Raw genomic sequence first — 12956 nt, 5'->3', positions numbered from 1 at the left:
GATATTACGGCCCACGTGAGGAAACAACGGGTTGGAGAGGATAGTTTCTTTATCCGGTGTCTAGGTGACGAGGCAGCATAGACATTGCACATAGAAACTATGCGTTGGGACTGGCTTGAAGAGTTCATCTACCAGAACAGGTGGTTTATGTTCAATCAGTCATTAACTCATTGACACTTGTTCAGAGCACAAGAATTCTACAAGGTCACGGCGCATGAGACGGAGTCAATTCCGCAAGTGTTTGGAAGAAAAACTCTGTATTTCAAACAGGGCTCAAATTGTCCCACTGGAGCCTTTACTTGCAGTACTATATACTCCCTCCGTTCTAAATTATAGGACATCCCAAGAATCTTGAAGAGTCAAAACAATCGCAAGTTTGACCAAAATTATAAAAAGAAATATAAAAATTTATGATATCAAATTGAGGTACTATGAAAATATAACTAATAAAGAATCTAATGGTACTTAGTTTATATAATAAATATTATTATTCTATTATATAAATTTGGTCAAACATAAAAAACTTTGACTCTCCAAGATTGTTGGAATGTCTTATAATTTGGAACGGAGGGAGTACCATATATTGAGACACGTGAGAGAACCAATATCAATTAATTTAAACTGGGTATCTAGAAAAGTATATATAGGTGTATCAGTCTTTTTTTTCATTTGACATTGATGATATCAATACACCCAACAAAAGGATGCAATTATTGATTTTCAGAAAACAGACGGCCTGGACAACCCATTTTAGTGCTGCAAATTCCTCGCCCAGTTCCCATTTTTTTATTTCTATCAGGAATAGCCAACCCAAAAACACATATTTCGTACACAGGGCATGCATTCATTCATATTCGTGTGAGGAGGGAATTTTCGTCACGCGAAACAGCTGCATTTCTCAGGGTCGTTGCTCTCTGTTCGTCTTCCTTCTGGACCTGACAAAACTTTGCTGCGGCCTGAATAGATGCAGTTGCCTCCTTTGTACTGCAAGTCCCTGCGCACCATGTTGCAGTCCATGTAGACGGAACATTTGCCCATGCATACCCCTTCCCTGCATTCGCATCATGTAATTTTCATTGATTCAGTAACTGGTTACTCTGGACTTGTTTTGGATGCAAAAAAGTTTTCAGGAGAAATGCGTATGAAATAGATCAATGCTAGTTTGCATAATGAACTGAATTAGTGGCTAATTAGGAGTAGGAGATATGGTGGTATGCATGAATCATTCAAGCCATGACAATAGTTCTCATGTTGAAACCCATTTAGTTTTGTTTTCACGCGATGCACAACCTCACATTGCTGGCAATGGTAAATATCTTGGTGTACCACTCTCATGCAACCATTGCTGAGTAAAAAGTAAAAACTAAAACGATGGGGCATATACAGCGATGGAGAAGAGAAGTTTCTTGGCTTGTTATTAATCTGCCAAAGAAATTCACTGCTGCGTTCATAGTGGTTTTCCTTTCTTTTTTTTTTGTTTGGCATGCAAAATGATCCAAAGACTGCAATCAGAAGGGAGTCCTTACCAACAAAAGGCATCCATTTTATTGCTGCAATTTTCTCACTGAATTCTCATTTAATATTTGTTTTCTATCAGACATAGCTAACTCAAAGGTTAATAACTTGTTTTTGATGAGCAACATTTCATCACACAAAGCAGCAGCAGGTCCCAGACAGATCGGGCGGGGCTCCTCCTTGCTCTGGACGTGACAAAATTATGAGACTTTAACCTATATATTTTTATGTAAAGTACTCTTGACCTCCATACTCTTAAAAAATTGACTCGCATCTTAAAGCCGTGCCGCCAAGTTTTGTTTGAAAGATATTTTGTGCACAACTTATTTTGAACTCTTTTTTTTTGAATTACTTATTTTGAACTTTGATTGTGACTGTCTTTCCATGCAACTTGTTTGGAACATCCGGCAAGCCTCTCCCAACAGTTCCACGTAGTGAAAGAAAGGACAAGTGGATGGAGTCGCACACTTCCGCAAGTTTTGTGAGCTCTATCTGCTGACACGACATGCGTGCTCCTGTTCGCCTTCCCATCCATTCCTCGGCACGCCTCCCTCTCTCTCTCTCTCTCTCTCTCTCTCTCTCTCTCTCTCTCTCTCTCTCTCTCCGCGAGACCAGGGCAGCAGAGATCTCATCTCCTGGCTGCTGTGAAAGTCTGACGAAGGTAGCGAACAAAAGGCCCGGTTTGCGGATCACCCGGGGGTTTCTGCGCCACACAACGGCTACAAATACGCAGGCCCCCACACGGCTCAGCTTCAGCCAAGCTTCCCTGACTTGGACGCACCTGTTCTTCAATTCCTTCCAAGATCTCATCTCATCTCCTCTCACTCTTCTCTGTCTCTACCATGGCTCCCACTGCTCAGGTAAGCTATCACAATGTGAATCGAAATTACCAATCAACCATGGGTACTAGCTGGTGAACAGTTCATGGCTGGCTGGCTGAGCTGCTGGTGCATGTTGTCTCTTGTTGGTTCGTCGTCAGGCGGCGGCACGGGCGGAGGAGGACAAGAGCTGCAAGGCCAATGGCGTCGGCGTCGGCAGGGCGGCGGCGAGGTGCCACCCGGCGCTGGCGGAGCACAAGGCGTCGATCAGGGGCGTGGTGGGGGAGCTGCTCGCGGCCGCCGGCAAGGGCAAGAGCCTCATCTCGCTCGGCGTCGGCGACGCGTCGGCGCACGCCTGCTTCCGCCGCGGCGGCGAGTTCGCCGCCGAGGCCGTCGCGGCCGCCGCCAGGTCCGGGGAGTTCGACTGCTACGCGCCGTCCTACGGCTTCCCCGCCGCCCGCCGGTGAGTCCGCGCCCGCCTCCATCTTGCTACGGCGCTGTTCATGCTCCCAGCAGCCGATCCAGCCTTCAATCTGCATGCATTGTTTCAAATTCTTCCTTCTGTTTTTTTTGGTGTGCAACTGGGAATTTGGGATGCTGAAAGTTACTGAATTGGCGATAAGGTTCACTGCTCCCCAAGAAGTATCTGATGACATTTCGATTTTTTTTTTTTTGGTTCAACAGAATTGGTAATGTGGCACAAGTGAACAAACACTGACATGATGAATTGATAGTTTAGTATTGACAAGGTTAAACTAAGACTGCATGATTTAACTGAAACTTCAAAAGATGTCAATTTGTAGCAGTGCCACAGTCGCTAGAGTCCGAACAGACACCACCCTACAAGCTGATAGCTGAAGCTGATAGTGTGGGCAGACACAACCGGGATGATGCCATGCCCTGACGAAACCATTGGCTTAACTGAAACTTTTAACGGACGCACACACGCTCACATCACATACGGCCCCCATCCTTCGTACACCATGATGTTTGCAGGCTCTTCTTTGTCTTAATTAGTTGCTAAGCAGCATGCGTAATCTAGAAAAGCTTGCGTTGCAGAAGTTGTATGATCTGACAAAACGAGCGGTCTACTGTAGCAAGACTGATATGGCTATGGCTCTAAGCCAAGGACATGGCAGCATGGTACACGCTCTGCACATTGTTGCAAGAGCATGGCACGGATTTTTCACAGGATGTTCACTGAAAGCGGTCCTGTCCACGTGGCATTCAGGCTCGACGCCACGTGGACTCTCGGCGTCCTTTTCTCTCACAAGCTAGTATACCCAGATTCTCCATAGATAATAACCAAGCAAATATTTTCGTTTCAGTCTGAAAAATTACAGTTTACCATCTTCCACGTTCTTCAGTCCCCACCCCACATATGTTCACACTAGATTGCAAGGCAGTCGTACAGTGCCTACTTGCAACCACGTTTATAAATATAAGGTATCACGTGCCTGTCAAGTGACCACTCAAAAAGCTAAAGGAAAAACAGAGCATAATTTATTTCAAAAAAAAACAGAGCATAATTCCAAGCGGTAGGCACCACTTGGCTTTCTGAGCACTGTTTCATTTCCTGTAACTCCCTTTCAGATTCAGAGCCATATTCATGCCCATACAGCAACTAGGATGCAAAGTATAATAATGCAGACAACTGAACACCAATTTTTTAGAAGGTGATGTATGTAGGTTATGTAGGATTACCACAAAAAGTACTAATGCTTTCTATGCGTATGCCTGGATTTAAAGATTTATGTTCTTAACAACAGCATCACATTTTTGTGCCATCTGTGATCATGCTTAAAAATGAAAAATGTGTGCCTACTGCATCAACAACAGCGCAGTCGCCGACTACCTCTCTGCCGGGGTGCCCCACCGCATCCGCGACGCCGATGTGTTCCTGACCGTGGGCGGCATGGGCGCCATCACCTCGATCACCACGGTGCTCAGCGGGGCTCAGGGAGCAAACATCCTCCTGCCGCGCCCGGGCTTCGCACCGTACCAGGCGGCCTGCGAGATCACCGGCGCCGAGCCCCGGTTCTACGACCTGCTGCCACGGCGCGGGTGGGAGGTAGACCTTGCCAGTGTGCGCGCCCTGGCTGACAGCTCCACGGCTGCCATTGTCGTCATCAACCCGAACAATCCTTGCGGCGCTGTATACTCTGCACACCACTTTCTCCAGGTGATCATTTTCATTTAACTGCAAAATTCATTGCCAGTTGATGGATAATCCATTTCATTTATCCATTTCGCTAAGAACATATATGGGGAAAAAAAAGAATCTACTTGCTATGAATACCAGAACCAAATGGACCCCTTGCAGGTTCATAAGATCTTCATGTCCATGCTTCAAACTATACATCTGACAGCATATCACTGAATTCTGCAGATTGTTGAAACTGCAAGAGACTTGGGGATCCCAGTCATAGCTGATGAGGTATATGCACATATGGTCTTTGGTGGCAGCAAATTTGTTCCAATGGCCTCCTTCGCGCACATCTCACCTGTTATCACCATTGGAGCTTTGTCAAAGAGATTCATGCTACCAGGATGGCGTCTTGGTTGGTTGGCATTCTGTGACCCTAATGGTACAATAAAGCATGTAAGGCACTTGACTCCTACCATGTTGTCACATTTCTCTATACACGCATTCATATGTAGATTCAAAATTTTGATCTTCAAAAGGTCAGAACAGCGACCGAGATGCTGCTGAATGTGACTTCTGGCCCTAGCTCCATAGTTCAGGTCAGCAAACAATTCCTGAAAATGACTTAACATGTAAATCAGTGAATACACGTGCTAATGCAGGTCAAATTTGTTGACAAACAGGCAGCAGTTCCTGAGATTCTTTCAAATGAACACCATGAGTTCCATTGCAATGTTGTTCACCTGCTTGAGTCTGCAGCTGACGCTCTGTACAGAAGAATGAACCAGATTGAAGCCCTGCAGTGCTACTCAAAGCCTGAGGGCTCAATGTTTATTATGGTTAGTCAGAATTACACTAGATTCAGTATTTGATAGTGTATACAGTGTTGATGTTCACAAAATTCTGCAGGTTGAAATCAACACTTCAATTCTACATGGTGTTGCTGATGACGTCGAATTTGCTCGCGAATTGATCAAAGAAGAAAGTGTCTTGGTTCTACCTGGTATAATTTACTAAATTTTTTTGTAAGATTGTTTATCTAACCTTTGTCAAGTGTGGTGGTCCCAGTACTTAAAATTGCATGTTTGTAATTGGTTAACTTGATATTCTCGTACAAGTTTCTTCATGCTAGCATGCTCAATCTACTTTAAAATTTAAACTGATCTGAATGATAACATAGCTTTCTGTTTTTATTTCTTATATTTCAGGATCTGTCATTGGTTTGAAGAACTGGGTTAGGATATTTTTTGGAGCACCTGTTAGTTTAATACAGGAAGCCTGCGACAGGATCGAGTTGTTTTGCCGGAGGAGGACACTCAAGCCAAACAACTGAGAAAATTGTAAAAAGTTTTGAAGCCAGGAAGTAGGGTTTTTGTTAGCCCAGTAACACGTATATAGCTTGATTTGATTTTCTAAGAAGATTTATTCTTTATTTCATACTCAATCTGAGGTTTGTATATAAAATCTGAGAAATCATCAGATGTTTGTCTATAATAAAAGGTTATACAAAATTTCAAGAAATGCTACACGTGTATGCAATTTTTTACTTGTGTTTTCTGACCCCACAGATGCACTACGGTTAGTCTTTTTCAATGACTAGATGACAAATGAACAACAAAACAAGCTAACTTCAAGTTAAGGTACTAACAATTTTATCTGTGCAATGCATAAGAAATTCACAGTAGCAGATTTACAGGTGCTGATACAGATAAGATGGTATGAAAGTAAGTTGCACTTTTTTTATACTAGGGAGAAGCATAATCCAATCTTTTGTGACCTAATATTAATGGCCAATGTACTACAGCAGCCTGACAAGGACAAAAGCAACAAAACCCTTGAAAAACTGAGTTATTTGCATTGTGCTGAAAATGTTGGTGGGCTGTCAAAATAAAAAAAAAATTACTGGAACTCAAAACTCTATGCAAAGTAGTGAGAAAAATATAAAACGTTCCATTTTTTAAAAATGTAAATGTTCCATAATTACTAATTAGTAGTAGTACTATATTGCTTGTTTTTTTATTGTTACTGCATTGTTTTAATGTGGCTATTGTTAGGATTTTATCTCTAGCCTCCACCTAGCTTGGGACTAAAGGCTTTATTGTTGTTACATGGTTCTAAAAGGGATCTTTTTGGCTCAAGAAAGAAAAGTTTTTTGCCTGTTTAGTGTGGGGTGTGATAGAACAGAAATCTGTTTAACCAAATCAGCAACTCAGTAAGGACCTATGCACCAGCCGGCTGGCATGAAACTAAGCCTGCACTCCATGTTTCAGAATCAGTGTATTTTTCTAACTATACTGACAAATCGTTTAAGAACTATAACTAAAAAAAATATGACATCAGACTCTTGACTCCTACCATAAGTCGAAGTCCTAAATGAGAAATTCATGTATCCATCCAAAGTGCTGTAACCCAAGTACCAAAATTGACCAATGAGCAACAGATGCAAACAAAGTTGCCCCAAAATAGCTTTATTTCATAGTAAGGTGCAGTGTCACCATGTCATGAGTAGGAAGCCTGGTTATTCTGAGTAATTCATACTCGAGGAAGTGAACAAAAAGCAAGTAAAAGAGCTAGCTGTTCACCGACTACGGGCGGCGTAGACAAAGGAAGCAGCTGCTAACACGGAGGTGGTAGCTGGGCCCAGCCATCTCCAGACCTCATTCTTCCCCCTGCGCTGTGCTTCGGCAACTGCAAGCTGCAGCTGCTCAAGATCCCCGTTCAAGTGACTGATTTCGATCCCCTTGCCCTCAACTTCTGCCTTCAGTGTCTGAATCTCACGATCCTTCTCACCATTACAGACATCAAGCTCCCCAAGAGTCAACCTCAGCTCATCTGCCTCAGCTTTCTGCTTTTCGAGTGCTTTCAGAACTGAATCCCTTTCATCTTGCAGGGAGGAAGACTTCCCCTTAAGATCACTGCAGAGAGTATGGAGATCGGCCATCGAACCATGGAGCTTCTTCAATTCATCCCTCAACTCTCCAACCTCAGCATCTTTAGCATGGACCATTCCCAAAGAAGCATCCTTCTCGGCCTGGATCCGGCCAACCTCCCCCTTCAGAACCTCCAATTCAGACTCCAACCTTTTCTTCTCAATATCATGCGCCGCTGCATCAGCCTCATTCGCCTTCACCACCTTGTCAATCTTACTCCGGAGCCTAAATACTTCCGCTACCGCCGAGCTGTGCTTCTCACCCGCCTCTGCAACCTCGGCTTGGAGCTTCTCCACCTCCTTCCTTGCAGCAAGCACCTCCATCTTCATTTCATCCACCTCCGAGTCCAATTCGCTGTTCCTAGCAATGGCCGCCGAGAGCGCCGCCTCCAGAGAACCGACCTTCGCCTCCATTTCCTCCTTCCTTGATTGCAGAGCCTCCAATTCATTCAGTTTCTCCTGGAGCTTCTCCTCCATCCCCTGCTTTGCTTCCTCTGCGTTCCTCTTGAACTCGTTGAAGCTTGATTCCACCTCCACCTTCTGGGCCTGGACAGCCCTCGCCGACGCCCTCGCCGCCTCCAACTGCTCCTCCAACCGGCCCCTCTCCGCGTGCAGGTCGGAGAGCTCCGCCTCCAATCCGGCGACCGCTGCCTCCAATCCGGCGGCTTTCGCGGCCGCGGCCGCCGCCTCGGCGTCCTTGGCGCCCAGCCGCTCCGAGAGTGCGGCCTTCTCCGCGGCCGCCGCCTCCAGCCCCGCCGCGGCCTCGGCCCGCGCCCGCGCCTCGCGCGCCGCCCCCGCCTCGGCGCGCCCGAGCGCCTCCCGCGCCGCCGCGAGGCGCGCCCCCAGCGCCGCGCGCTCCGCCTCCGCGGCCCGGAGCGGCGCCGCGAGCGCCGCGCGCAGTGCCACGCGCTCCCCCTCCGCGAGCGCCGCCGCGTCGGCCTCCACCTCGCCGAGCCGCGCCTCGAGCGCCGCCGCCCGCCCCCGCTCCTCCTTGGCCCTCGCGGCGAGCAGGTCGTTGAGGCGCCTGAGCCTCCCCGCCTCCCCGCCGTCCCGCTCCGGCGACGAGCCCCGCCCCGCCGCCGCCGCCGCCGCCGTCCCGTTGGGCGCGGCCGGAGCCGGTGGTGCCTCGCCCCCGTTGGCCGCGGGCTCCGGCGGCGGAGCCTGCTCCAGCTCCCCCCCGTCGGCCGAAGGCATGATCTCGTCGGCGTCAGCGTCAGCCATGGCGGCGCCGCGCTTGGCCTTCTTGCCCTTGCCCATGGCCGGCGCGGTGACGGGTCCCCCCACTAGGGTTCTGGGTTCGGGATGCCCCCAGGCCCCCGGAGCTAAAATACTCTCCGGCCACCGCCGCCGACGCGTGGGCCCCGGCGGCCGGAGCCCGAGCGGTCAGTGGCCAGCGGGTGGCGCGGGAGGCGGTTCGGCTGGCGCGACCGTTGGGAAGCGTGAATTCGAAACGAACGGCCGCGATGCGCCGGGGCTTGTCGCCTTCCCGTGTGGCGGTGTGGTCCGGCGTGTGGCTCTGCCGAACCACACCATGGGTGGCTCTGGGTTTCCGCCATGGATTCGGTTGATCCAAAGCGAGATGGGGGAGCTTCTACTTCTAGAGCCGAGCGAATGTCTCTTCCCTGATTCTTCTCTTTTTCAAAAAGAAAACTTGTCTTCTCTATGCATCTATATGCAGCATATTGTTTGGTTAAAGATTAGTAGATAGGATTGTTCCGAAATTGCTCTCGGCGAATGGTTCAGCAGCTCATCTATCCCATGAGATGGAGGAGGGTGCGATTTTGCCAAATTAACGCGACAGCACCTGACATATTCAAAGACTGTCGCACACATATGGAAAATGTTTACCAAAGTATATAAATATAGTGCCTGTTTATTCGACGAAAACTTGCAAAAAAAACATTTTCAATGGGATTAAGGACGATACGATTTTGTCAAAGTTTGCTTCTTTATGAAATGAAAGGTAGTGCTTGCTCTTGGTATATGCCCGTCTCTTGTCTTGGCGTCGATTGACGGTCTCTCGTTTTCACTGCTTTTAAACGAACCGCAAAAGGTTTTACACTACTAGTGCTGCTGTTATCAATGTCTTTGATATGGATTTTTTTTTTTATGTGTGTGTTTGGTACCCATTTGTCCTCTCCTTGTCTGTAAAATTCCTAGGTTTTTCTACATGTAAAATAAAATCGGCGTTATTCTAAAGCGAATAGTTAAATATCCCGCACACATGTAGAAAAGGTTTACCAAAGCCTACTGCCACACATATGTAAAATGTTTACCAAAGCTTATTCGTATGCACATACAGGCATCGACCCTACATATTTTGCCAAATTCCACGCACGCTTGCAAAATTAAACAAAAAAAAAATATGCTGGCGCTCTAGCTAGCTATGGATGGACCGTCCGTTGTTGCAGCAGCAGTCGCCGGTGTAGACACGGCCTGTTAGGAAGCCCATTTTGCGGCACCAGGTGGGGCAGTTGGGCTTCACCATCTTGCTCCGAAGCGTTCTGGCAGATGAAGTAGTCCGACTCAAATGGAGGAGTCTTGCTGTCCTCCGGCTCCACTTCCACTGCTCCAGCTGCAAATTCACATGAATACTGTCATACTTACTTCATCTTAAATACTAGTACATATGTATGATATTATCAGTAAATAAGTATAATTAAGAAACAACGGTGATTACCCGCGGAGAAGATGAGAGAAACAAGAGTGGCGGCGATAAGGATCTTGCACAAGATGCTCATTTTCGCCATCGATCTATGCCCGAGGTAGGAAGATCTGTGCTAATCTGGATGTGAGGAATGTTTTTTTTTTGAGGAAACTGGATGTGAGGAATGTTGAACATAGTGCAGGGGTCAGGGCGTATATGTAGTGGTGGGGATCAGAAGCAGTTTTTAATTGCTTCTATCAATTGAATTGAAAACCTTCCTGCCAAAATTTGGCATATCAATCTTTCAAAGAAAAAAAATTGGCATATCTCCTTTCGTCCTAAAATAAATGTACTTCTCACTACGTATCTAGACATATACTTGTCTCGATTCATAGCCAAAAATATGCTTATTTTAAAATATAAAGATTTATTAGTGGTACTGTGATGTGGCCTGCGTTAGTGGTAGCCCTTCACTACTACCTCTATATGAATTGAAATGTAACTAATTTTCCTACTAAAATTTGGCATACTCTAAAGTAGGTCGTGAAGTGGGCCCAGCCTGTACATATCTTTCGGGAAGGAAGCATGATGTCTTCATGGGCCAGGCTTAATTTTGTTGGGCTTTGACTGGACCTAGGCTTTTGACGGGCCTCGTAAATCGTAATGTCCAGGTTGATTGGTCCATTACTTCGCAAAAAAAAGAAGGAAAAAGTCTAAATTACTCCCCTCAGCTATTGCCAAAATGCGCATAACCCCCTAAACTATAACTTAGTTCAATTTATCCCCTAAACTATGCCAGTTAGTTCAAATTACCCCCTAATACAATTTGTCTTTTTCATTTCTCTATACGTAGATGGAGTTTTAAGTTGAAATTTTACAGGATGGCAGTACACATCATAACAAATGTTAGAAAAATATATCATAATTTTTTATCATAATTTTGATAGGTTAGGATATTTAATAATAAATTAATTATTGGAGTTCAATATTATATGAAAAACAATGATGAAAAATTATATAAAAATTGTTCAATATGCACTGTGATGTACACTACTACCCTGCAAAATTGGAAATTAAAATTCAACTTCTGTAGTGAGAAACAAAAAAGACAAATTATATTAAGAGGTGGAATGAACCAACTGGCATAGTTTAGGGGGTAAATTGAATCAAGTTATAGTTTAGGGGGTTATCCAGACTTTGGCTATAGTTGAGGGGAGTAATTTAGACTTTTTCCATCTTTAGTCCCGGTTGATGGCTCCAACCAAGACTAAAGAGCCCAGCTCTTTAGCCCCGTTGGTACCACCAACTCGGACTAAAGGACCCTCCATGGGTTAGTTCAAAAGGAAGGCATCCCATGTAGAATCACATGTATGTATAGGTGGGTGGCAATAAAAATGTGCATAAGGCAAAAGGTATCAGGTTCAATTCCTGAGGGTCGCAAGAGTTTTTTTTCTTTTTTTTTGCGTCACGGACACCGCGACTACATGGGGCTGGGAATCGAGACAAGGAGTTTCTGTAGTAATGTATATAGCAGCACAATTGCTAAGACGATATAATATAACACGCTAAAAAATATAGACAATTAATTTTTATTTTTTCAAAATTAATGTTGAAGACGATCTGGCTACATGCCTTTTAATTTAGCAATTTCATTAGAAACAAAGAGATATCGATCAAAGATCGTTTTCATTTGTCCTGCCAAATAGCCATGTTGATGAAACCTGCTAAAAATAAGCAGAGAGAAACATGCATATGGTGTGGGAGATTTGCCTTTTATTCTGTAATTTATTCCTGTTGCAACACATCTGTAACTTCCATCGAACCCACAACACATATTTTCTATGAAATCTAATAAAAAGTAACATGAATAACCCGTGTTGCCCCAGTCAAATGTCATGCATTTCAACAAATAAATATCATTATTTAAAGTTGGGAGTAGAGTTTGCAAATATTACAATAACATAACCATATTAAAGATATCCTAAATAGATATGTATAATTATAAACAATTTATTATCCAAAAAGAGGCAATTGCTACGTATGGTACACCAGAATAATTGTGGAGCGTCCATTTTTTGTTAGATGATCAAAGAATGTGATATATTACCTCCTAAGAAGTAATTGATTGATGAATAAAATGATTATTATATTTTTTTAAAAGAGAGATAAATAAGGAAAAAACAACCAATTAGATGCATCTGTGCCAACGTGATCTAACTAAGGTAACGTGACCGTCTAACTACCCTAACATGCATGAACTTCCAAACAAATGTATGGAAAACTTTTGTGCGTGATACATTGCAATATACAGATGTAACAGATATTTCTTGACACGTGATAGGTTGATTTTTTAGTGACATAATAATTGCATTACCAGTAACATATTTTTGATGAGACGTGACAGATCCAATTTTTTGGGAATGACAATTGTTTTATCGTGTAACATTCATACATAATTAATCCAATGTCACGGATAAAAAAACAAGTCTTCTATTAGTTGTGCAGTGCTAAACATGGAACCTACACGTACGCCATTCCACGGTCGAGAAAAAGTTGTGGAAGAAATTAAAAAAAATGTTTATGATGGTGTTTGCACGCATGCAGATTTCACGGAGAAAATAACCGCATGCATGCATGCATGCTTGTAACGGATAGTCCGGAGGAAGCTGGTTAATATTGTGTTATCTTCTAATTGGTTTTTTCTCTTTATAATCAACGGTCCAGATTTGATGTAATTTTTACCTCCTTGGAGGTATATTTATTTATCAGTAATTTCACGTTAACGGTGAAATCTGGATGCAATATGCAATGCATGCTTCCATTGCTGTCCATGCATAAAGAGATCATCATCATTAATTAACAAAAAAACGCATGACAGGTCGAGAAAGACAGTCATGCACA

At 44.5% G+C, this 12956-nt stretch overlaps 2 protein-coding genes across 2 annotated transcripts; one reads left to right on the top strand and one right to left on the bottom strand.

Moving 5' to 3' along the window:
- Nucleotides 1–2176: 2176 nt before the first annotated feature.
- Nucleotides 2177–6000, top strand: LOC120645152 (nicotianamine aminotransferase 1-like). The gene is made up of 8 exons (XM_039921915.1): nt 2177–2375; nt 2495–2796; nt 4173–4515; nt 4723–4935; nt 5019–5078; nt 5163–5318; nt 5389–5482; nt 5688–6000. Exons 1-8 carry the CDS (start codon nt 2358–2360, stop codon nt 5810–5812), a joined length of 1311 nt encoding a protein of 436 aa, XP_039777849.1. The 5' UTR covers nt 2177–2357; the 3' UTR covers nt 5813–6000.
- A 901-nt stretch (nt 6001–6901) lies between these two features.
- On the bottom strand, nt 6902–8848 carry LOC120645150 (uncharacterized abhydrolase domain-containing protein DDB_G0269086-like). The gene has a single exon (XM_039921914.1). It carries the CDS (start codon nt 8663–8665, stop codon nt 7058–7060), a length of 1608 nt encoding a protein of 535 aa, XP_039777848.1. The 5' UTR covers nt 8666–8848; the 3' UTR covers nt 6902–7057.
- Between the last annotated feature and the right edge of the window lie 4108 nt (nt 8849–12956).

The sequence above is a fragment of the Panicum virgatum genome, chromosome 8K (assembly GCF_016808335.1).
Source record: "Panicum virgatum strain AP13 chromosome 8K, P.virgatum_v5, whole genome shotgun sequence".
Lineage (NCBI taxonomy): Eukaryota > Viridiplantae > Streptophyta > Magnoliopsida > Poales > Poaceae > Panicum > Panicum virgatum.
Note: the sequence above shows the minus strand (reverse complement) of the source record. Positions and strands in the feature narration are given on the sequence as shown.